This window comes from Pezoporus wallicus, unplaced genomic scaffold (genome assembly GCF_028554395.1).
Source record: "Pezoporus wallicus isolate ANWC-B61680 ecotype Strahan unplaced genomic scaffold, APGP_CSIRO_Pwel_v1 contig_5418, whole genome shotgun sequence".
Taxonomy (NCBI): Eukaryota; Metazoa; Chordata; class Aves; order Psittaciformes; family Psittacidae; genus Pezoporus; species Pezoporus wallicus.
In genome coordinates, this window is record NW_026640709.1 from 5,238,230 (window position 1) to 5,263,259 (window position 25,030).

General features: G+C 36.5%; 1 protein-coding gene across 2 annotated transcripts in view; it reads left to right on the plus strand.

The window, feature by feature from the left end:
* DPH6 (diphthamine biosynthesis 6) overlaps positions 1–25,030 on the plus strand; it is a 209,978-nt gene that overhangs the window by 45,005 nt on the left and 139,943 nt on the right. For both annotated transcript variants that reach the window (XM_057420207.1, XM_057420208.1), the window contains exons 4-6: positions 2,219–2,292; positions 3,633–3,751; positions 14,535–14,596. In XM_057420207.1, the coding sequence (XP_057276190.1) occupies positions 2,219–2,292; positions 3,633–3,751; positions 14,535–14,596 (255 nt within the window). The remainder of the gene's footprint in view (positions 1–2,218; positions 2,293–3,632; positions 3,752–14,534; positions 14,597–25,030) is intronic.

A 25,030-nucleotide genomic window follows, 5' to 3' on the forward strand; every position in this document is an offset into this window, starting at 1 on the left:
CATGGTCATATAAATGCAGATGGTTTTCTGCAGTGTTTTTCTGCTTTTGTCTTCCCTTATTCCATTCTGTAGTTGAATACTGTTTTCCCTGTAAAAGTATACAGCTTTATTACCATATATTGTTCTAGTCTCTGGTAGTCTCTATACTTCACAGCAGGAGTCTCACGTTTGCTTGCAAAAGTGAGAAGCTTCAGCCATTCTGATTCCATGATTCCTTTACTAATATATTAGTGTGAGGCTAATATATTAGCAGTAAAGGCTGCTTCATTCCTTCACACACAAAGATGTGTGGTGACATGGAAACATGAACAGCCAATATTTAATGAGTTAATATTGGTTTGTAATGTCAGATCTGGTGCATGGACCACTTCATGATTATTACCTTTGAGGATATATTGCTTGTGATTTAATTGTTCATATAGGCAGAAACACAGGTGATGTTTCTGGACATGTTGGATGATGTTAGGGTTATTCTTTTTTGCATAAAAATAGAAGCAAACAAGGCTGATCTGTCATGTTATTAGAGTTAACTAAAAAGAACTTTGAAGAGTGCAACTTAAGCACAATTGTAACAGTACAGATGAACTGCATGTCAAAACTACATGAAACAAAGGGATACATTTAAAACATTTTAGATGTACTTGAAGATACAAGAAAGCTTCATGAATCATTTTATTAAATTTATTTAAAAAAAACTCTACTTACATAACTGTTAACTTTTTAAGAAATGTAATTCTAGATGGGTGAGTTGAGTAAATTGAAGTGTCTGGGATCTATCTTTATTCTGAAAAGAGCTTTGAAATGTTGCACAGAGCTGAAATAAAAGCAGAAATAATATTGTCAGGATAATAGTAATAGCAATGATAATGCTGGCAGTGGATAATGTACAGGTGACAGATAATCTAAAAGTAATTTTTATCAGTACTATTACTTCTGGGTATGGGAGAAGCATCAATCTGAAGCCTGTATGTTTTCGTGTTGTTTGACATTAAATGGTATATCCATTAATGACATGTAGAAGTAAATAAATTGTGAACAGTGATACGATTTTTAGATTACTGTAGCTAGGAATTTTGATAAATACAGTGGCTCTTAAATCAGAAGTATAGATGGGTGTGAATAACTTAGGAATTTGGTTGGGCAAGTATGAGGTGAGAATTAATGTGAAAAATAAGATAATAGATGTAGGAAGGAATATTCCAGACAGACATAAACTGGGAAATTTTTCCCTTCAATATAATTATGAATAAAACACCTTCCACATCATTCTATTGATAAGAAACTGAAAATGAACTTTAAATTCAGACCCATGGCAGGCAAAGACTGGTTTGATTTTGAAGTTCATATATAGGTATATAGTTGAAAATTTTGCATTAAAATCTTGCTGCAAGCTTCCCAGGATTGCTGTCTATTTAGCAGGTCCAGAAGTTTAAGTCATGCTATGTAGTTATTGTCAACCTTAGTTAAAAGACTTGGTTAAAATCTAGCTGGAGCAAATTTTAGGAGAAGAAAGTAAGGTCAGCATGTTGATTGGGACTCAAGCAACTTAAAAATGCAAGAGCTCAGTGCATTTTCAAATGTTTATATTCTCACTGTGTTTACAAAAATATAAACTGCTATTGGCTTAGGTAATTGAAATTAAAGAGAAAGTATGTCTTGGAAAACTTTCTTCTAGCAGAGTTTTTAAAAGGTGATGTTAAGTTGCCTGCGAGTTTTCTTCTTCTGGTGTTAGGGTAAAATGCCTGATCTCACACCCTCTGGTGCTGCCTATTACGGCAAATGCTAATAGTTTAATTAATCTTCATAATTGTAAATACAATTATATAAGTACATAGTTGTATTTATACAAATAAATATTTATTTGTAGGTGGGGTAGCTAACACTTCAGTTATAGTGAAGAGCTGGAAGTAACTTTCAGTATGTCAGGAAAACTTCAGGATAAGCTGTTAAATACGGTACTTTTGAGTTGCCCTGGTTATTTCTTCTGTAAAATGGTACATGAGTCAAGTAGATGATTGTGTTAGAGTAATAACCATGTAGTAGGTCAGCTGCACTGCTCTCATCCATTCAAGATCTGCATTCCAGCCCATTTAGTTCCATATATTGGACACAGGGAAAAAGATTTATTCTTGGTTGATCCTGCTAGTAGAGATTCTGAATCTCTATTGCTTAGGCCAGCATATACTGCTGTCATTAATATTCCGTGTCTCTTTTTCAGGACAAAGAAGGAGTGGAGGGTGTATCTGTGGGAGCCATTCTTTCTGACTACCAGAGAGTCCGAGTTGAAGATGTGTAAGAAAATATCAACCCTTATTAATATATACATTCTGGAAAGTGCTTTTCTTTCTTGATTATTTTCTAACTCAAATTCTGGACCAGAGACAGTTGCTTATTTTCTCATGTTCTATGACACCTAATCTATTCAATTTGTTAATCTAAGTATCTTTCCCCTCACCCTCATGGAACCATGTATTCATTACTAAAAATCTAGTAAAGACAATACTGGATTTTTTGATTGCTATACAGGTCTGTTAATGGATCTGTTGAAAATGCTTAGAGTTTTGAAATGAAAATAGTAGAATATGTTCAGATCTCCGATTTCCACAATTCAGTTGAAATCTCAGTTAAGAAAGCTCACTCAATTCCAATGTTGTGGTCAAATACCTCTGTTTTTCAACAGAGTGTTATAATACACAGGAACATCCTGTGACTTATTATCACGTTAAATGCAAGAAAATCCTTATACCTTCCCTTCCTTCCACAAAATCTAAAATATGTTATCATTAATCAGGAGCTTTCATTTGTTATTTCTGCTGTGCACATTCTTTAAGTATAGATGAATTGTGATACTTCTTGAGAGTCTTAAAAAAAAAGGATTATGTAATGGGAATTGTGTGTGTTATATAGGCCTAGATTTGACTTGGGTATTGAAAAAATTTTCACTATATGTCTCATGAAATACAAAACCACCTTGTGTTAAAAATTAATTATAATTTCATGAGTTCATTAGTTACATGATGATAGAAGTAAATGTATAGAGTCCTTTATGAACTGTAAGAATGGTGAAATTAATCCTGTGCCAACTTGACACACATCAGCAAGTTACACAGAATGGGTGTTTTCTTTGTGTACTCTACGTAGGTAAATTGTAGTCTGAAATAGCTCCTTTCTTCTTTTGCTTTACACTTTAAACATTTAATGACTGTCCATGTTACTAGGTATTTTAGAAAATATTGCTTTTGTTGATAGTGAGTTTCAGATCTTTTACCCCACCGAAAAGATTGACAGGACATCACAATGTTTCATTGTGATTGTTTCATAAAAAGTAATCACTTCCAAAGATACTAAGTGATTGGCATCCCTGAAGGTTTTCTCATGGTTTTACTTATGTTCCCATGCAAATCCGTCTACACTAGTGAGTTACATCTTACTTACATAGATAATTTATAGTTAGAACAATTTTTTTTCTTATATTATATGTAATGTCTATACTGAAATCTAGGAATAGTAATTGTAGAATAAAAATTATCTAAAGGTCTGAAATGAGAGAAATTAATTTTCTTTCATTTTATGAATCATGCTGTGTAAAAGCATAATGCTTGGCTTTATCCATTTTTTTGTTTATTTTTAAGTTGCAGAAGGCTTAATCTTCAGCCTTTAGCTTACCTTTGGCGTCGGAACCAGGAAATACTGCTTAAAGAAATTATATCATCTAACATTCAAGCCATAATCATAAAAGTGGCAGCTTTTGGTACGTATTCAGTTTCTGTGTAATATTGTCTGCTGAAACTTCCCATGGACAAATCCACAACATAACAGAGAAGAAAAGAAATTTTGGTCTGTATTTTACGATATGAAATGTTAATATGAAAAAAAAACAACAACCCACCAAAAAACAACCAAAATACCCCCACCAAAAAACCCACAAAAACACAAAACAAAAATCCACCAAAAAAACCCCTTGGAAAAGTAATAGCTGAGTAAGTCATAATGTCTGACCAATCGATTTACCTGTATGCAATTCATTCTTGGAGAAGACACAGAAAAACTGGAAAGTAATTCTTCCTGGCTAGTTGTTACATTCCTCTTGTAATGTATTTGTTTGAGTTTGGGTTTGATTTGCAGTAAAGATGCATGCATAATTCAGTGGATCACAGTATTGCCATTTATAGATGATGCGAACTAGTGGCTAGAAATTATTATAAAGCAACCATAAAATTTTTCATAGAAATACAGCAAATTAACATCAAACAAGATGTAATTATATGAGACCAAAACTTTTTGTGTAATGACAGTCTTTTGAGTTGGTAAAGCATATAGCAAACAGAAATAGTTCATCACAGCCTTCAAAAAAAAAAGGTATTTACGATGTAGTTGTTTAGTAGGCCAGAAAATCAACATGTCCTTTCATTGTCAAATACGTAAAATGAGGTTTGAATAATGAAACAACATGAAAGATAATGTTCGGTGTTTGAATATAAAGCTATGGTAAAATAAAGTTTTATAGGAAGGCTTACTGAATGATCCTAAGAAGTGCATGAGAAACATGTATATTCATTTTGGGCCTCTACGCAGCTTTTCATGCAAGAGTTTTGAATGAGGTCTTAAGCATAAAGTGTGACCAAGGGACCTTTTCTTTTTGGTTGACTAAATATTTGCAATCCATTGTACCAAAGAATGGCTGGTATGATGCAAGAGCATCAGCGGTATTAGTGATTTAAAGATGTATGTTTAAAAAAACAGTTGTGTAATATTGCATTAGAAGTCCGATGGCTGATTTATCTGGGCAACTTTCCCATCAAATTCCTAGTGTCCATCTTCTTTAAGGAATGCTTTATAACAGAGTAATTTCTCCTTAAATATTAATGAATTATAATCCCTTTAGATTGAATGAATTCACTGACTTTTTTTTTCCCATTAATTTTTTTTAATTATTATTTATTTGTTCCTCTTCAGCTGGTATACTTTCTAACCAGTTTTTACATTACTCCTGTGAAGGTCTTGCTGTACTGTTCTCTAGGATCTGCTAGGGCTGCTAGTGGGACTAGGATGATTAGAAATATTACATTCCCTCATTCACTTGTAGGTAACAAGCAGTGTAATTTAATAGCATTTTCCTGAAATTGGAAGGCCAGTTATAAATACAGAGGAGTTGAATGCTGTGTTTTTTACTATAATGCCCTTTTTTTTTATTTCTTATTTTGAACTGAAAAAAAAAATATAGTTTTCAGGCTGAGTAAAGTACATTTTAGTATTTTTGTTATTTTTCCATAAAATAAAATGCTTTCATTGCTTATGCTGACATGAAGAAAAAATAAGGCCACAAAGAACATATAACATGCTTTTTCACATCAATTATTTTTTAAAGAAAATGTATGATTTAAATAATAGATAAAACTATTTCACAAGTAGACATCATTGGTGACCTATCTTATGCCTGAAGCAAGATAAGCTTGTCTTTTGTGTTTTACAGTCTTAAAAAAACTTAAAATGCAATAGTTAGTGCACAAAGAGTGCTTTGTGGGCTATTCATTGAAGGAGCGAATACCATAAATACTTGTAGATAGCAATTAGATAGAAAATCACTCCAAGGTTGTTTTTTTTTTCTTTTTATTTTTTTGGCTATAGGTAAAAGAAAGATCTTATCAGAGTCAATTTCTCACCTGCCTCAGGCAGACGTAATTAGATGTAAGCAAATTTAATGGAGCTTTTGTGCTCTGGGGCCATTCTGTAATGCTTTAATAATTGCATGCCTTATTAAAGTGGATTTAAGGTATGAAGGCTGTTTAACATATCAAGTGGCAAAGAAGATAAGATACAGTTTAACTTTTTGCCTCTTAGGTTAATAATCAAAGCTAAACTGCAAGGAAATATTTAAAATAGCAGATTTAAGAGTCTGAAGAGTAATGCATTAGATAGTACATTGTACAGATGTTAATGCAACAAGCAAATCTGTAACCTAAGCCTGACATTCATCAGCACTGGCATACTTCTACACTCAACCTTGTACTGTTTTCCATTAACTCAGTGCCAGTATTGACAAGGTAAAAGCCTGTAATTTTATGTAGAAAACACATAATTATGAAAGTAAATGAGCATTAGTTTAGTACATTTCCCCTAAATTCACCATTACAAATTAATACCATAAACTTTGCTAGTGGCAAGAGTTTTCTGTCTCAGAGAAGTGTGCTTTTCCAGATGAGATACCAATTGCTCTCACTTTACCCACAGAAGAAGTATTGTTAGCAAGCCTTCTTCACATGCCTTCTGTTGATCTATAAGTAAATCTGCTTGCTTTCCTTTAGTAGATTTCAGAGGCTTTCATGATGAGTCTGTGATCTAGCAGCAAACCTGAGCTATTTTAAAAAAAAAAAAAAAGGCTGCTTATGCATATTTATCTTCAGTGTCATTTTCTTGCTGCTAAAGTTGCCTGTATGATGAATAATACTTTTATATTTGAAATATACCCCTCTTCAGTGGAACTCCCAGAAAATCACAGGAAGGTTACTCAATAATACTTAAAATAGAAGCAGTTGTTGATTGTATTTAACACGTGCATGCCTGAAATTACAGTAATATCATTGCTCATGTGAGACGTGTATCATAGCACTGTGCAATATGACAGAGATGGTGTAATATAACACAATAATGTGGGTTTTATATCCTTGGCCTCCTAACACATTTTATAGATTAAAATACTAATTAACTTGCAAAGTATGCATTTAACAGATTCAACTTTTCATCTGGTAACTTCATTTACTGGTCTTACTTGTACTGCTGTTACAATGCATATTTCTTCCACTGCAGCATAAGGTGTAATACTCAGGTAGGAGTGAGAGGAGGGAGGTTACATTTGGAAGCAGTCTTTGAGTTCCTCACAGTATGGACCTCAGTAAAACCTGAGCATTGATTTTTATATAGTTTACTTATATAGTTAACTATACCTAAATCTTGTTAAGAATTAGCACTAAAGCACCAGCCGATATACCTTATAAAATATGACAAACTTCAGTTCTCATTTATAAGAAAACATAGTTGAAATTGGTTTTATGTTATGCAGTTAAAACATATTGTCCTCAGTGATTCTAGTTTTTCGTGAGCTTTTAAGAGTAACATTCACCTCCAGTAGGTTTTTATAAGTGCACATTGTTAGTGTGAGAAAATAATGGGCGGAAGGGGAGAGGGTGAATTACTTCTTCAATGCTTCAGTCAAAATCAGAATATAAACTCAAATTTCTATCTTTTAGGGGATTAATATGCATTATTTACTTCATACATTGCAGCTTCTTCCCAGTTTGGTTATAGCAACTTAATGATTTATTATTAAATGTAATACCCTAGAAAAACATTGTAATTATCATATCAGGCAACAGAAATACTAATTTGAAATAAAAAAACCCTCTTTCATGTTTAATTATGTTTCTAACTTCGAGCTGTTCTTTGGGCCACAGGAGAAATGGTAACCATAAGGCTGTTCAGCTGTTGAACAATAATAAAAGCTGAACTTTGTATCAGGGCTGATTTGCTTGTGGTTCTCAGCCTACATCTGTGTGCTGTTGCCACATCTGTGTTTTGTAGGTCCAGCTACAATGAATGATTCCAGACAATGTACATGTTAGCCATGGGTAGAGTTGAAATCAAAAGGTCTATGAAAGCCTAAATTTTGAGATGGTGTGGGCCCTAATTGCTTACCAAGGCTATTTCCCTCCAAAAACGGAGTAATGAGTTCTTAGGGAGCTATTGCCATTTCCTGTCTGTCAACAAATCCTAATGTTCCTTCTCTAAAATGAGATGTCTGAAGTAAGTATATTTGGATTTCTTTTGCTGTGAGAAGATCTTGATGCTTGCCTCACAAGGTCAAGAAGATTGGTATACTCCTGCTATACATGGAATTATCTGAAAAGCTGGTAGTTTAGTGAATGTTTTTGTATATGAGCTGTTAACTTAGAATGTTGCTTCTCAGTATAATGAAATTGGTACCTGGAGTTTTTCTTTATTATTTAAATCTAACTACCTAGGTATCTGCATTATTTTTATTATTTGCATAACAGCAGTGTACATAAGTGAAATCCTGACTGACTGAAATTGATGGTCAGACTTCCATTAATTTTTGCATAAGATTTACGTATAAAGTAGTACATTAAAAAAAAGAAAATAGCACCACACAGTTCCTTGTTAAGCACCTGAGGGTGTAATTTAGTGTTACAGATAGATCAACCTCTTCGATGCGTGTTTTCCTTCCCCCTTCTATTTGACTCTTCCAAACCACAAGTCTCTACTTGCTTCTGCCCCATAACAGGTCCTGTGATCATGTAGCTGTAGCTGGATGAGTCAGCAGAGAAGCACCACTTTTTTGTATGTGCTGGGAACTTACTGTGTAAATGCCATGGCCATATGGAGGACAAAACTTTCAGTAGAAAGCTTACCACTCATTTGAGTTGGCTTTAATGTCAGGTCATATCCTGAGATAAAATTGGTGGTTGTGTAAGTTTTGTCTGAGCACATCATCTGTGCAATGGAAGGGAACGGTGTTCTTGGAAAATCATAGAATCATAGAATAGTTAGGGTTGGAAAGGACCTTAAGATCATTGATATTTTCAGTAGTAACTAATGAGAGAAATTAGAAGGAAGAGTGGGAAAGTGAATGTGCATGAATACAGAAAAGCAATTGAAAGTTCTTGAATGCAGTGCTTCTTAAGAAGATGTCAGACAAAATTGGAGAGGGATGGCTTAGGAGTGGAAAGATGGCTTTGCAGTTTGGGGAGATCAGATCATCTAAAGGAAAAGCAAAAGGGATGCATCGGGCTAAGAATGGACTTTCAGGCATTTAAAGTGAAAGAAGAAAGTAAGGATTCTAGTGAATGAGACAGAAGAATAGTTAGAGAACTTGGAGCTGGAAACTAATGGAAGAAAAATTGCTTAGTAAGAGATGTCAAAACCAGAAATAACAGAATGAAAAATCAAGAATTAGAAGTGGTGTCTTTTTAATTCTAGAATATTATTAGATGCTTGATAAGGGATGCATATTCACTGTACAGACTTCTGTGCTGAAACAGAGCATAAACTCAAACTTTTAAAGGCATATCTATGTAGTATAGAACAGATATGCAGTTAGACCTGGATTCTTGCTTTCCAGGTCTCTTTGAGTTGAAGTTTTAGGAGACTTCCTGTCCTAATTTCATTCTTTATTTCCACTCTGGTTTTTACCCTTTTGCAGGTGAGCTACTGAACTCCCCTGTAAGAAGTCTCTGTTGATCCTTTTGGGAACGTGACTTTTTTGTAATGCGGATTGTACTTGTACAAACGTAACTTGTTTGCATGGGGATAAATATAGTGAGTGACACAAATTTTAGCACTTGTAGCAGGCCTCATTCTCTGTCACTGAATTAATTTCAATTCTTTTCTTCAAAACTTAATAGCACTAGGACTGTGTGTGGAAATACCAGAATTCTTTAACAGGGACAGAACAGTACCTTTTCTATCGCTAATGATGCTGGAATGGTTGAACTTTTCTAATTAAATAGATTAATAAATAAATCATGCTCTAAAGTAATTCTACTAAAAATATTTCAGTAAACCCAAGTTAAAAACACTGAAAACAGATTTATGTTATGAAAGCCCTACATATGTGACTATATGAACCAAACCTGAAATAACATTTAAGTCTCTGAAGTCTATTGAAAGTCCTGAGAGGAAGTTGACTGAGGCAGTATTTTCAGTTAGCTGAACCATTTGCTGTATAGTCTTGGATTTGATTAAAAGCAGTTTAATGCTGTTGTTAAGCAATTTCATGATCTTTTTAAACCATGAACATAAGGATCTGTGTGAAAATATTGCCTTCTTTGATGAAACAATACTAAATTTCTTCAAAGACTTACTGAGGTTTCTGTTCCTGAAAGGGCAGAGCTAAGTTGCTTTGAATCTTAGATGCAACTGGAATGCAAATAACATTGATGTTTGAAAAAAAAAAAAAATCACAAGAATTTACAGATAACATTGCTGGTATGAGTAGTTTTAGAGCCTTTTACCTCTTAGTATTCTAAAATTTGATGACAACAGACTAACCTAGTTTAGAAAATATTTGATGCACTTCTGAGGAAGAAGATAAACTGTGATCCTAAAGAAACATACTACAATTGCTTCAGGATTAATGTTTTATAACTTTACCAGTTATCTTGAGAAGAGTTACTATACCTTCAGATTCCATCCCTGTATAGTTCCCACATGTACGTTACCTCATAAAAAAAAAAAAAAAAGTAGGCTCATTATCATGTTGCATAAATTTAGCTCTTTTATACAATAAAATGGGAGTATATTCACCTGAAATCTTTTAGAGGTGGAGTAATAGCCCCTATGTCTTGCACTTTCCTTCATTTTTATATGAAAATTAAGCAGGTTTTACAGTTTTTGGGTTTTTTTTATGTTTTGGAATAAGAAATTTAAGGAATTGGATGAGTTCACCATTGTTACACAGCCTTTCATGTGTGAAAGTTATGAATCAACTATGAACCTGTCAAGTTATGCTAACAGGCAAAAAGTTCACTTCCTAGCTCTTCATAGAAATGAAAGCTAAATATGACACCAAGAATAGTTTGCTTTAAGGCTTTTTAAGGTGTAAATTTACACTGCATTAATGTCTCTGTGGCAGGCATACTTCTACATCATAAAGAGTATCTGAGATTCCTGTGTTCCTGCAGAGTAAACCTCCTTTACCAACTGATCCTTTTGTGCACAGGCTTTTCATGGGCTATTTTTGATTCTGCATAATTTAAGAAATAGTGTTGGATCCTGCTTCATGAAAACCAGTGATTTTGTATTGTTTAAATGTGTATATTTTTCTTTCTAAGTAAAGTAGAGAATTTTACCTTCAGAAATAGTCCTGCTTTCTCTGTTCCCATTCTAAGATGGGTGGTTGCATCTCTCCTTTATACTCTTCTGCATTCCCTCAAAATTTCTGAATTTCTATACCTTAGAAGTCCCATCACCTCCTTATGCCATTTTCTTCCTGAAAAACAGAAATTGGAAAGAGAAACAGACTAGATTTGGTACCAGAAAACTTTAATCTTTCATTGCCTTTTTTCTTATTTAAAGATCTAAATAGTTCTTCTTTTGGTAAGCAGCTAATTGGGATCTTCCCAGAAACGTTATTGTGCTTTATACTGTCTTCCATCATCAGAAGTTAAGCCTCAGTCCCTGACTGTCATAATGATGGTATAAGGATACTAATCTTCTCAACAATACTTCTCAAGTCAGGAGAAGGAAGGAAGGAAACTTTTAAGTGTGGCTTTCAGAAGTACTTTATGTACCACCCTTTCTTAAAGCCAGTAGCTATTGTTTATTTTCTTTTATTCAGTGTTTTACTAAGGCGTAAACCCAGAAATTTTTATAATAAAATACTTTCTTAAAAATCAAGACTATTTTAAAATTTTAAACATGTATAAGGCATGTTTTTGTTAGTAAGATGAAGCTTTAGAATGTGGATTTCATTAGCTGAATGCCTTTCCATGAAAATGGAACTTGATTTTCTAATGGTCTTGATAAATGCAAGTAATATCAGGTAGTTACCGCTCAGGTGAGGGCTACACTAATACATGTGTATGAAGTGAACCATTAAATATAATTTTCGATTGCGTAACTCAACACTAGTGAAATGCCTTTTAGTTACGTTCTTTGGTGCATCTTTTTCACTACAGAACAAAGCCCTGACAAAGTCCTGAATCTCTTTTGATATTGCTAGAGTTCTCTACAGCATGTCTTCTGGTTGTGCATACGAGGGCTCTGCAACCCAGAGCGTAACTGCAGGAAAGAGTATCTGCTCCTGTCAGTTGGTTTATCAGGAATTTTGGATGGAGTAAAAATTGTTTGGAAGTGATTATGCCATTTGTGCTATCACTTATGATTGTACAGTAAAACTAGGCCACAAAAATAGAGTTGAGAGCACAATTTATTTTACTGATCACTGTTAAGTATTATCAAATCTTTTGAGATGTTTCTGTCATCATGTACCGGTCTGTCTTAGAGAAACAAAGCTCCGTTTGCTCTCTTGACAGCAGATAATAAATTGACTGATGTAGTTCAGTTGGGGAGTTAAAAAATGCATTGAACATAATGGAGCATAACATTCTACGGTTAACATTTATTCATAGATGATGCAATTAAATAAAACAGGCATTAACTTCAAGGTCAGTCAGTAAAGTAATAAAAGTGAATATTTTAATTGAATTGTAATTGGTTTCCATTGATACATGCAAGTTAAGTAAGATAGATGTCAGTGCTGCAAATTATAGTTCCCTTCCTAATTAATTTCTTAATTCTACATACAGTCATCCAGGCCTTTGGACCTTGTTGTTGATTTATCCACCCATCCAGCTTTCTTCACATCTAGTTTCATGGAGGAAAGATCTGGAGGATGTGGTTAAATGGAATGTAATAAGAATTAACAATACATTGTTTCTGTTTTTAGTCTAAGTCATTTTAAGAACCTGAATCAATCTACTCAGGGGTTTAAAGAAAAATGTACAAAATAGAAGTATAGATTCATATTAACTGTTTTGTAGGTATAGTTATAGATACTTTATTACACTAATAGTAGCAGTAGACATACATTTTAGTCTATACATGCATGGCATTAAAGATTTGAGATACGGATTACTGGTTCTGCAAATTACAGGTTGCACTTGGTATTTATGAGAGTATCTATTTAGCAGAGTCTCTATTCATTAACCACACAAATCTGTTGGAAACTAAAGGAAATAATATTTTTCAAAAGAAGACAAGCTATCAAAAAACAGAATTCTACTGAGAAACAGAAAGGGTATATTGTATTCTCAGATTTCCATGTAGGTGCAATATTACTGAAGAGTTTAGCCATAATGTATGCATAGGCAGTTACTTGTATTTTGTATATTATTTTTATAATATTTTTTAAATTATTATTTTGTGTTCATTGGAGACAGTACAGTAGGTACATCCTTATTAATATCAAAAATTGTGGAAGAAATAGCACATTAGTGTGTCTGTTTCTGACAACTTTTTCCCTTCTCACGTTTTTAATGTATCCCTTATCTTACATCTAGCAACATACATTTTAGTCTGCTAATAAAGAGCAATAAACCAATACCAAAAAAGAATAGAGGGAGGAAAAAACCTCAGTCCTCTTTCACTTTAATAATTAATAATTTTTAAAGTATTCCCTTAGATAGTAAGAGAATTTTTAATGTGCTTTAATGAAATATTTAAAAACTTTCTTAATGTTTTGAGATCTTATTCACTCTAACTTGTTTTAGTTTCACAGGAATTTAAATATACCAAGACAGTCATTGTAAAAATTAAAAGGCATATCATTTGAACTCAGCAACGAATTTCTGTAATAGTGTACCATACATTTATATAACAGCTTTCATCATCAATGATCTAAAGTGCTTTGCAAGGTACATACTTTAGAAATTGCTTCTAAATGGAATCATTCTGGTGGCAGCTCTTTAATGATACCCATTATTGTATAAAGCAATAGAGTAGGAAAAAATAGACAAGTATTGGAATCAGAGCAAAAAAAAAACCCAAACCACAAGAATCCAGAGTAGTACAAAATGTGATCACTGAAATTTTTCTAGTGTTCCTTCATTTTCAGAAGTTATCATTTGGTTTTTCTCATTTACGTGGTATCTTAAGACCTTTTGACCACCCAGTGTGAAATCCAACTGGGATATTTATTTGGTTGAAGGTGATGTCAGCTTTTGAAACAGTTATTACTGCATGTATATTATCCCAGTACTAATTTCTGCCAATTATTTGATTTATTCCTGAGAAGTGACCATTTAACAGCCATGAGTTGGCAAAAGTCAAAGTCAACAAGGTGAAATGGGAACACAGATGGACAAGTTAGAGGAATTACCAAGTGTTAGTAGGGCATACTTTTTTACCAAGAAGAATGAATCAAAATGAAGACATAATTCAGACTATTTTGTGATAGATCAGAAAGTACAAGACATTCTGTAAGTCTGAGTTTTCTTTATGTCTTCATCGTTTTGAATTCTTACCTTTTTCTGCGGGTCACACACAAAGAATATGATTTAGCAAAAAAGCTTTTACTGTGGGATACAATCTGTGACACTTCCAGCAATTTCCAGGAACTATATGAAAATTAACTTGTTATTTTAATTCAGTAGGTATTTACAAAGGTAACTTCTGACTGAGAGGTATAGTTCCATGTAATATTTTTATTAGCATGGACATACATGTTTACTTCACTGGTTAGTGAAATTTCTAAGAAAGGAAAACAATAGTTGACATGCAATGGAAAGGTAATAGGCCTTATTTTTCCACAAACAGGGAAACCAGTTGCCCAGAAAGGATAAGAAGGAAAAATTCTGATGAAGTGTGGTTTTGGTTTGTTGGTTTTGTTTCTTTTTTGTTTCTTTTTTTCCCTAGGGGGGAAAAAAAACGAAAAAAGTCCTTATTGATATTCTAACAGTACTTTATAAAAATGTGTTGACACTTTGGTTTTTGTTTGTTTGTTTGTTTTTGTTTTCCAGGTTTAGATCCAGATAAGCATCTAGGAAAAACTCTGGATGAAATGGTGCCTCATCTTTTGGAAGTGAGTATTACTTAAAGGATCCTCATACAGGTAAAGTTGCAATGAAAAAGTAATATGGGCAAAAAATTCAGTAAAATTAGCTTAATTACTTAGTTACTTTCAGAAATGAGGTGCTAACCCAAGGCTTATCTTTGTACATTGAATATAAGCCTCTGATATGCACTTTCAATAAGAAAAATGTTCTTTCTGGAGATAGAACACAAATGGTGCCGCTGTCATGAAAAAAAAACTAAAAGGAAGAACCCTTAATATTAAGGCTCAGTGCTAACTCATATGTTAATATGATAAAGCTAAATAATTGCATGTGAGTTAGAGACATTCACGGCAAGGACAGGTGACACAAAACTTCCCCATAGATATCCCTATATGAATGTTTCATACCATTTTTACACAGCCCGACTGGATACTATAGGGCCTTTCAAAAATGGACTGAGAGGTTTATTCCTGAGGATGTACTTAATTCTGTGCAAAGGGTTATGTAGTCTTCAAAGCAGGGAAAATGCTCGTATGTGGAGCAAATAGATTTATTTAAAGAAAAAATATTTAACTAGATGGGGAGAAATGGGGTAGATGGGGAGAAATGGGGGAAAGAACCAGGTTTTATACCAGGATTTTCTTTGAGTTTGAGGTAGAAGAATCAAACATCATGCTAAATACAGTTTAAGAATAACAGGTCCGAAAGTGTTTTTAATATATTGTCTGTGACAGTGCCAATTTACCATAGTTCCTTTCTTGTCCTTGAGCCTGTTTAAAAACCGATGATTACCTGTACATTTGGCTATTAATAGTCTTGCTGTAACTTTTATCAGGGTAAGATGTCTGAATTTGCTCAAAACAATTTCCTAAAAATACTTTTTTTTGTTAATCTGAGTAGTTACCACTCAGCCTTGCTTTGTAAGCAGTTTTTCTGGAGCAGTTAAGGTCATGGCAAACTTGCCTAAGAGAAAGAAAAAGTAACTAGAATTTGTTAGAAACTTGAAAAACCTCTTTTGCTGCTGAAAGATAGTGTATTTAAATAGGAATTATATCTTGAGTTTATTTCAGTAGTCATTTATGTGGCTGGAGAGAAGAGGATAGATAATTGGTACTTGGCAAAGTTGAAGAGGAAGAACAGAGGTCCATAACATTCAGATAGTCTTACTTGTAGAGATTGTTGTTGGCCTGCTCTTACTTGAGGTTTGCTGCTTCTGCCTCAGAGCTGGAGAATCTGCCCAGAAATCCCTCCCCCCTGCTATATCAACTAGTTGATGTGAAAAATCCACTTCATTATCTCCTTTTGTAAGTCTTGCTTCACTTAGATCTTCAGATAATCTCAACTGCAGCAAAGGTTTAAAAATACCAGGGAATGGAAGGAGAGGTATTATCTCCTGCTCCAGAAAAAGGGAAGGAAAGTAGGGGAAAAATATCTTCCTAAATGCTTGTAGTACGGGTAAAAAAAACAGTGGCAGAGACATAAACAAAAATAAGTTAATACTAACTATATATAAAATATTTCTTTGTATCATCTCATGTGGTTTTAATAAAGATACACTTAACCCAGTAAATGGTTGCTAAATTTAGGGATATCAGTAAGATCCAAGAATAGTTAGAAGAGAGAGTGAATTTATCTGTTCTGAAAATAGATGGATTTTCTACAGGAAACAGGGAATGGGTTTGCCACTTCAGGCATCAGTAAGCTTTTGGATTAGGTGATATGAACTCATTAAACACTAAACTAACTGTAAATCAGAAGCTGTATTAACATGGCTGTTTGCCTTGACTGTTCACCACTTCTCACCACTGAGCACTTTGCAAGTTTCAGTTCACCACTTGTGAACATGGTTAGATTGCTTCCAGGAGCTTAATTGCTACATAGGTATTGCATTGCCTGAACATGCTGTACTCACTGCACTCCACGATTGCTTCATAGACCTGCTCTGATGCTGGCATTCTGTGTAGTGCAAAAGAGTAACATTACTATGGAGAAGCAGATTTACTGACATGTGAAGTCATGTTCTGTGTGTACTGTAGAAATGGCTACTGATTGTAAATTCGCAGGAAGGTTGTTTGGAAGATCTTTGGAGTCATGAGTAAATAATGCGTAGTTTAAGAGTGCCATCAACATTTAAATGCTCTTCACCCAGTTTGTTGCTGCAGATCACTTAAGCAATGTTTCTGTTTGTCAGAGCCATTCGTTTAGAGTCTTAATAAGTGTCAGAGAAGGATAAAACTTTGTAATCATGAAAAAATAAGCATTTTACTGTGGAACATATTTAACAGAAGCATCAGCTTTACTGTAATATCAGTTTTATACTGGTTAGTTACATTTGGATGAATTAATACTTATGTGTGACTAGTTAAATAAGCCAAAAGGAGGAAAGTACAGTTCCTGTATTTGCAGAAAGATTCTGTTACCAAAATTCAGGTTGCAGCTTCAGTGGCACTACAGATGGGTAGCTACTCACTTAAATCTGTAGTCTTGATTTTCTTTAAAACTGTAGCAGCAAGTGTTGCAGTTTTAGTTATGTTAAGAGGCCATAATTAAAATAAGACTAAGGAGTTATATGTCTCCATTTGGTTTCACCATCATGCATTTAAAAAATAAAAAATAAAAAAAATTACCTGGTATTTTGGAGAAAATGTATTCTTCCTGGTATGTGACAGCTCAAGTGAAGTAATTCTTATTTACCTGGTTTCACTGAAATCATTATTGTTGTGGTTTAGTACTTCTTGAAGGCACATTTGCAGGTTTTATCTTGTATTGATACAACAATAAACTGAACAATGACTGCATAGCTTTAGAACTAGTGGGGCGATTTTACCCTGCTTGGAACTGGTTATCAGGCCACTGTAGGGGAGACTGACAACTGATTGTTTATGTAGCTGTTTCTTGTGCATAGGCATGCTTGTGAAAATCAAAGTCAGTACAAATAAATTGTTTTAGCTTGATACTTAGTTGACTTTAAAACCTAATAAAACCAAATCAATAACTATAAACAGAATAGAAATGCTTAGGTTTATGACATGAAAAATGCTCTTTTTGAAAACAGTGAAGTCTTTATCATCGGAAGTTCTGGTAGACACAATATACGAGCAAGGAATTAGTAGATTTCGGTAATGAAGAGAGGAAAGATTTAATATTCTGGCCATACCAAAGCAAACATCATAATAAATTAATTATTAACATTACACATCACCAAAACTACCAGAACTGTATATACTCTTATATCTTTGATTTGTGTTGTATTGTCTAACCAGTAATTTCAAATTTCACAACCAAATCCTGGGAATTTGCTGTTGGATATTTTTTTGCAAATTTATATTTTTCCCTGTTCTTGTGGGATTCTCTTTTGGGTTCTCCGTTGACATCTAATGATACGTTACATAGTTGTTTATTCACCTGGTGCAGAGTTTTCCATTACATTGTGTTTGCTAGTGTGGTATGCAAGTTTATGAGAGTCTTTGCAGTTCTGTTTAAAATAAGTTGTGTAGTGTTCTATGTGTTCTTCAGTTTTGTTGAAAACCAGTTTATATCTTCATAAGCTCAGTGCCAAAAAAAATACCAATGTTGAGTAAAAGACAGTTTTTTACATTGAAACACAACATGTATGAAATGTTGTCATTTGGGATTGGCAGGGAAATATCCTGCTCTACATTTTAGCATGTGTTTATAAAGTTCACTTGTCTGATACTACAAATCAGGAATTAGGACTTTATTTCCTACTTTTTATACTAAAAGCTTACATTAAGGAACAGGCTATAAAATAAAAAATAACTTCTATTATAATTTGTGTTCTGTACATACAAAAATGAGCATGAAGTAACCACTTTCTTTTCAGAAAAAAATTTCTTGTCTAAGCATTACAAGAGGCATGTCACTGTTAATTGAAAAAAAACCAAAAAGCAAAAAAAAAACCCACCAAAAAAAACCCACAACAAAGAAACAAGCAAAAAAAAAAAAAAACCCAACAAACCCAAACCAACCCATAAGTAAACACTGGTTTCACTCACTGAATTATTTAACTTTGGAAAAATATATTTTCAGACTTCAGATTTACTTCAGTTTGTGTACAATAAAAATGATAGTTATTAATCTAAAGGGGAGGTGTTTTGCTGCTGTAGCAGCAAAAAATGATGGAGGAGTATTGAGTGGGAAAAGCTTTGATTTAGTTTTGAAATTTTTCAATGACTTTACATACAGAAGGTTGAACTTACGAGTACAATGATGATCTGCATCCCATACATTTTTCAGGAATTAATTTTACTGGCTGAGGGCATTGGCACTGTGGCAAGGAAGCTTCTTAAATTGCTGCTTTTTTCTAAATAATAGGTGTCTAATAAATTATTGATGAACGGTTGCTACATAATTTCTAAACTAAAATTGCTCTCATGTCCCACTGTTTCTTATATGCCTGGAGCCCTAGCTTTTTACATCAAAAACATTATTGGCAATTTACCAAATCTCAGGGGCTGCTCATATTCTCCTGAGACTTTATTTATAAAATGGCAAATGCATACTGTGGTTATAAGGAAGAAGGTGTTTACTACAAGGGTGGTGAGGCACTGGATCAGGTTGTCCAAGGAAATGGTAAATGCTCCATCCCTGGCGGTGTTCAAGACCAGGTTGGACAAAGCCTTGGGCAACATGGTCTATGGTGAGGCATTCCTGGCTATGGCAGGGGGGTTGGAACTAGATGATCTTAAGGTCCTTTCCAACCCTAACCACTGTATGATTTTATATTTGTCTGTACTTCTGTCTCCACTAATAGACAATAAGAAAACCTTTAGTCATTTGTATGCTTGCCTTTGAAGTTGATAAGTACTTCTTTATATAAAGAATGTTCCTGTCTGTCTGGGAACAAAGGTCTTCACTTGCAGTAGGAAGCATTTGAATTCGTATCTTTTATCTTTGATTACTAAGCTTAAATGCCAAAGTCAGCTTTAATCCTTTTATTTTGTTCCTGTTGGAAGAAGCTGTTCTTCAGGTAATGTTTGGGTTGATCATCTCTGTGTACCTTGTGTCTCATTGTCTATTTAAGTTTAACTTTGTGTAGTCTAGAAGACTTATTTCTTTTGGGTTTTGAATTGGGCTTACGTTTTTAGTTAAGTTTAATTTGTGAATGTACTGTTTTCTGGCTCATCTGAGCTAGAAGGCAGATTTGGCAAATGTAAAATTAAGATTAGGGTTTAAACTCTTGTATTGTTATAAATATAGCATCCAACTTGCAAAACAAACTAATTGTTTTTCAAGAAATGTTAATTTTCTAAGTGACTAAAAGGCTAAGTTTGATATCACTGATGAAATTTTAAAACATTGCTGACTTAAGTGAATGTTAAGAATCTTTCTCTGAGCTGCTGAATATCCTCTGTTCCTGTTGACATTAGTGGGAACTGAAAATCCGTTAGCACCTTGTATAATTGGTGTCAAGAATGATCTTGAAACCAATTACATTGAAAATGAGGATTTCCCACAAGAAAGATAGGAAATAGTCACACATCTTTTGTGTATTCTATGTTAATTACCAATAATTATTCTAGGCACTGATGTTTACAAGCAGAGCTACCAATTTTGAAAATTACTTGGAAACAGTCACTGCTTGTATTCACTGTGGAATAGTGAGATTACAATTATAAAGATTTTTTCTGATTTTTCTTTTTTTTTAATAGTTTTATTTAGGGTGGGATTTTTTTGTTTTTTTTGGGGGGGTTGTTTTGGGTTGTTTTTCAGGGGAAGCTACAAGAGGAAGAATAAAAAGTTTTAACTAACTGTTTTGTAGGTTGTCTATTCTTGTTGCATCAACATTAATTATTTTTGATATTTTTTTCCTATAAAACCTTTTTGCCACTGTTCAAGGAGTTCTCTTTTGTGTCAGGACTGTAATTTTTTAATAAGCATTTGATTAAAAGTAAACACTTCAAAGCTGTAAAAAACTTTGAAAGTGATCTTTAACACAAACCACACATTCAGCTTCAACAATAAAAATATAGTATCATTTGATTATATCAGATAGACTTGCTACACAAATCTGCTGGTAACCATATAAAAGACTGAATCTACAATGTATAAATATCCCAGTTGAATGATTGCCTAAAAATACACAAACAACAAATTTGGAATTATTTCCTAGCCCATAGGTGGACTTTTTCTAACCATCTCCTGTATGTTGTGGAGAAATGCATTGCTGCTTTGACTGAAAAGCACCACAAGTGGGCATCTGTTCCTCTAAGAAAAAGCATATAGGATTTAATAAATATACCCACTAGTAAACATTGGTGTTTGAAGTGGAGCTAAGGACTGCAGTTCAGCTTCTTGTGAACTACCTAAAGCAGAATGTTAGAATCATAGAATAGTTAGGGTTGGAAAGGACCTTAAGATCATCTAGTTCCAACCCCCCTGCCATGGGCAAGGGCAGCACACACTAAACCATGTAACTCAAGACTCCGTCCAACTTGGCCTTGAACACTGCCAGGGATGGAGCATTCACAACTTCCTTGGGCAATCCATTCCAGTGCCTCACAACCCTTCCAGTAAAGAACTTCTTCCTTATATCCAATCTAAACTTCCCCTGTTAAATTTTAAAATGCCACCCCTTGTCCTATCACTGCAATCCCTAATGAAGAGTCCCTCCTCAGCATCCTTATAGGCCACCTTCAGATACTGGAAAGCTGCTATGAGGTCTCCATGCAGCCTTCTCTTCTCCAGGCTGATCAGCCCCAACTTTCTCAGCCTGTCTTCATATGGAAGATGCTCCAGTTCCTTGATCATCCTCGTGGCCCTCCTCTGAACTTGTTCCAACAGTTCCATGTCCTTTTTATGTTGAAGACACCAGAACTACACACAATACTCCAAATGAGAGCAGAGTAGAGGAGCAGGATCACCTCCTTCGACCTGCTGGTCACACTCCTTTTGATACAGTTCAGGATACGATTGGCTTTCTGGGCTACGAGTGCACACTGAAGCTGGCTCATGTTCATTTTCTCATCGACCAACACCCTCAAGTCCTTCTCCACAGGGCTGCTCTGAATCTCTTCTCTGACCAGCCTGTAGCTGTGCCTGGGATTGCTCTGACCCAGGTGTAGGACCTTATACTTGGCATGGTTAAACTTCATGAGGTTGGCATCAGCCCACCTCACAAGCGTGTCAAGGTCCCTCTGGATGGCATTCCTTCCCCCCAGGGTATCAACCAAACCACACAGCTTGGTGTCATCGGCAAACTTGCTGAGGGTGCACTCAATCCCACTGTCCATGTCAGCAACAAAGATGTTAAACAAGACCGGTCCCAACACCAATCCCTGAGGGACACTACTCGTTACTGGTCTCCAGCTGGACATTGAGCCATTGACCAGAACTCTTTGTGTGCAGCCATCCAGCCAGTTCTTCACCCACCGAGTGGTCCACCTCTCAAATTGATGTCTCTCCAATTTAGAGACAAGGATGTCATCTGGGACAGTGTCGAACGCTTTGAACAAGTCCAGGTAGATCATGTCAGCTGCTCTGCCCCTGTCCATCAGTTCTGTGGCCCCATCATAGAAGGCCACCAAATTGGTCAGGCAGGATTTCCCCTTAAGGAAGCCATGCTGAAACGAAGTACCTTGTTGTTTTTCATGTGCCTTAGCATGCCTTCCATGAGAACCTGCTCCAAGATTTTGCCAGGCACAGAGGTGAGACTGACTGATCTGTAATTCCCCGGGTCATCCATCTTCCCCTTCTTGAAAATGGGGTTATATTTCCTTATATTTCCCTTTTTCCAGTCTTTGGGAACTTCACCTGACTGCCATGATTTTTCTGATATGATAGACAGTGGCTTAGCAACTTCATTTGCCAGCTCCTTCAGGATCTGTGAATGGATTTCATCAGGTCCCATGGACTTGTGCACATTCAGGTTCTTAAGATGGTCTCAAACCAGATCTTCTCCTACTGTGGGCCCAAGGTCTTCATTCTCAAAGTCCCCGCATCTGCATTCCAAGACTTGAGTGGTATGGTCAGAGCCTTTGCCAGTGAAGACTGAGGCAAAGAAGTCATTCAGAACCCCAGCCTTCTCCAAATCCTGTGTAGCCAGTTCTCCTGAGAGCTTCTGGAGAGGGCCCATGTTGTCCCTAGTCTGTCCTTTATCTGCAATGTACCTATAGAATCCCTTCCTATTATCTTTCATATCCTGAGCCGAGTTTAATTCTATCTGGGCCTTAGCTTCTTGGACAGCATTCCTGTATTCTTCCCAGGCTGCCTGTCCTTGCTTCCACCTTTTATAAGACTCTTGTCTCCCTCGAAGTTTCCTCAGCAGCTCCTTATCCACCCAAGGAGGTCTCCTGGCCCTCCTGCAGCACTTCCTTCTGGTTGGGATGCAACACTCCTGAGCTTGTAGCAGGTGATCCTTGAATGTCAACCAAGAGTCTTGCCCCCCTGCCCTCTAGGGCCGTATCGCATGGAACCTTACTAAGCAGGTTCCTGAAGAGGCCAAAGACTGCTCTCTTGAAGTCCAGGGCAGTGAGCTTGCTGCACTCTCTTCTCACTGTCCTGAGCATCTCGAATTCGACCATCTCATAATCGCTGCAACTAAGGCTGACCTGGAGCATCACGTTTCCAACGAACCCACCCTTGTTGATGAGCACAAGGTCAAGCACGGCACCTCTCCTTGTCGGCTCCTCTATTACTTGCAGAAGGAAGTTGTCTTCCACACAATTGAGGAACCTCCTGGATTTCTTGTGCTGGGCCGTACCATCCCTCCAGCAGATATCAGGGTGGCTGAAGCCCCCATGAGAATAAGGGCCTGTGAGCGTGAGGCTTTTTCTGTCTGTCTATAGAGTGCTTCATCCACAGATTCCTCTTGATCAGGCGGTCTGTAACAGATCCCCACAGTAATGTCTCCCATCGCTGTTCTCCTTTTAACCCTGACCCAGAAACTCTCTGTGGACTGCTCACCTGTCCCCAGACAGAGTTCCATACTCTCCAGCCTATCCCTAACATAAAGGGCAACTCCCCCTCCTGCCTCCCAGGCCTGTCTTTTCTGAAAAGCCTGTAACCTTCCATTCCAACACTCCAGTCATAGGAGCCATCCCACCATGTTTCTGTGATGCCTATTATATCATACCCCTGTAGACGTGCACACATCTCTAATTCCTCTTGTTTGTTCCCCATGCTATGGGTGTTTGTATAGAGGCATCTGAGCCGAGCTCCAACTGAAGCCGGCTCATTGGCTGGAGCAGCTAGAATATCTCTACATTGCTCCGAGCATTTATTATAGGTGCTGGCAACTGACTGGGTGTGTTGGGATGGAATGATGCCCCCCTCCCCCAACACATCTAGTTTAAAGCTTCCTTGACCAGTCTGGCAAGCCTCCTACCAAAACCGCTCCAGGTAGCTCCAGCAGCCCCCGGTAGACCTGGCCTACTAAACTGAGTCCCATGTTCTAGATACCCAAACCCCTGACTATGGCACCACCTTTCTAACCATTTATTAACCTGGCTAATCCAGCTAGCCTTTTTAAGGTTCTCCTCTTTATCCTGGATAATTAAAGACTGTCTGAGCTCCAGAGCCCCTAACCACCTCTCCCAGGGTTCTGTAGTCCTTCTTTATGTTCTCTGGGCTTCTGCCATCTATATCCCTAGCATCCACATGTATCACCAGAAGTGGGTAATAATCCGTGGGATTTACTAGAGCAGGCAGCCTCTCTGCCACATCCCTGATCTGTGCCCCTGGTAGGCAACACACCTCCCTTGAGACTGGGTCAGGCTGACAGATAGGTTCCTCTGTCCCTTTCAGTGTAGAGTCCCCTACTACTACGACCCGCTGCTTTTTCCTAGCAGCACCAGTAGAGATCTTCTTTACCAGGGCATCAGCTGGCTGTTTCTGGTGCGAGCATGTTTCCTCATCAGCCCCCTGCAGGACAACAAAGCGGTTCTGGGTGGGGACATCAGATTATGGAGGAAGCCCCTTGCTTTTAATTGTCCTCTTCCTCCTTTTTTTTTGTGGTTTTTTTTTTGTTTGTTTGTTTGTTGGGTTGTTTTTGTTGTTGTTTGTGGTTTTTGTTTTTTGTGGGGTGTTTTTGTTATCAGTTCCCACCTTCCCAGGTTAACGGCCTCCTTCTTTCCTCCATGAGGTAGAGGTGAAGCTCGAGGCCCCTGCACAGTTTGGGCCGGGAGCAAGCATTCCTGCTTCCTCTCAGCTTCCCTGACGTCTCGCAGTCTATTAAACAGCATCCCGCAGCTCAGCCCCTGCTGCAGGAGCACCTCCACCAGGGAGCACCGAGTGCAGCCCTGCCCATTGTGCACCCTCCCCTCACCAGACCAGTGCAGGCACTATACGCTCAGAGCTCTGCGCTGCAGCCTCCCCTCTCATCGGCTCTGTCTAGGTGCCTATACTGGCCACCGCTGGGGCAGCCAGAGGCGGCCCTGGTCATAGGGCGAGTGCTCGCCCACCAGAACTGCCTCGACCTACCCTGATCACCCGCACTCCTG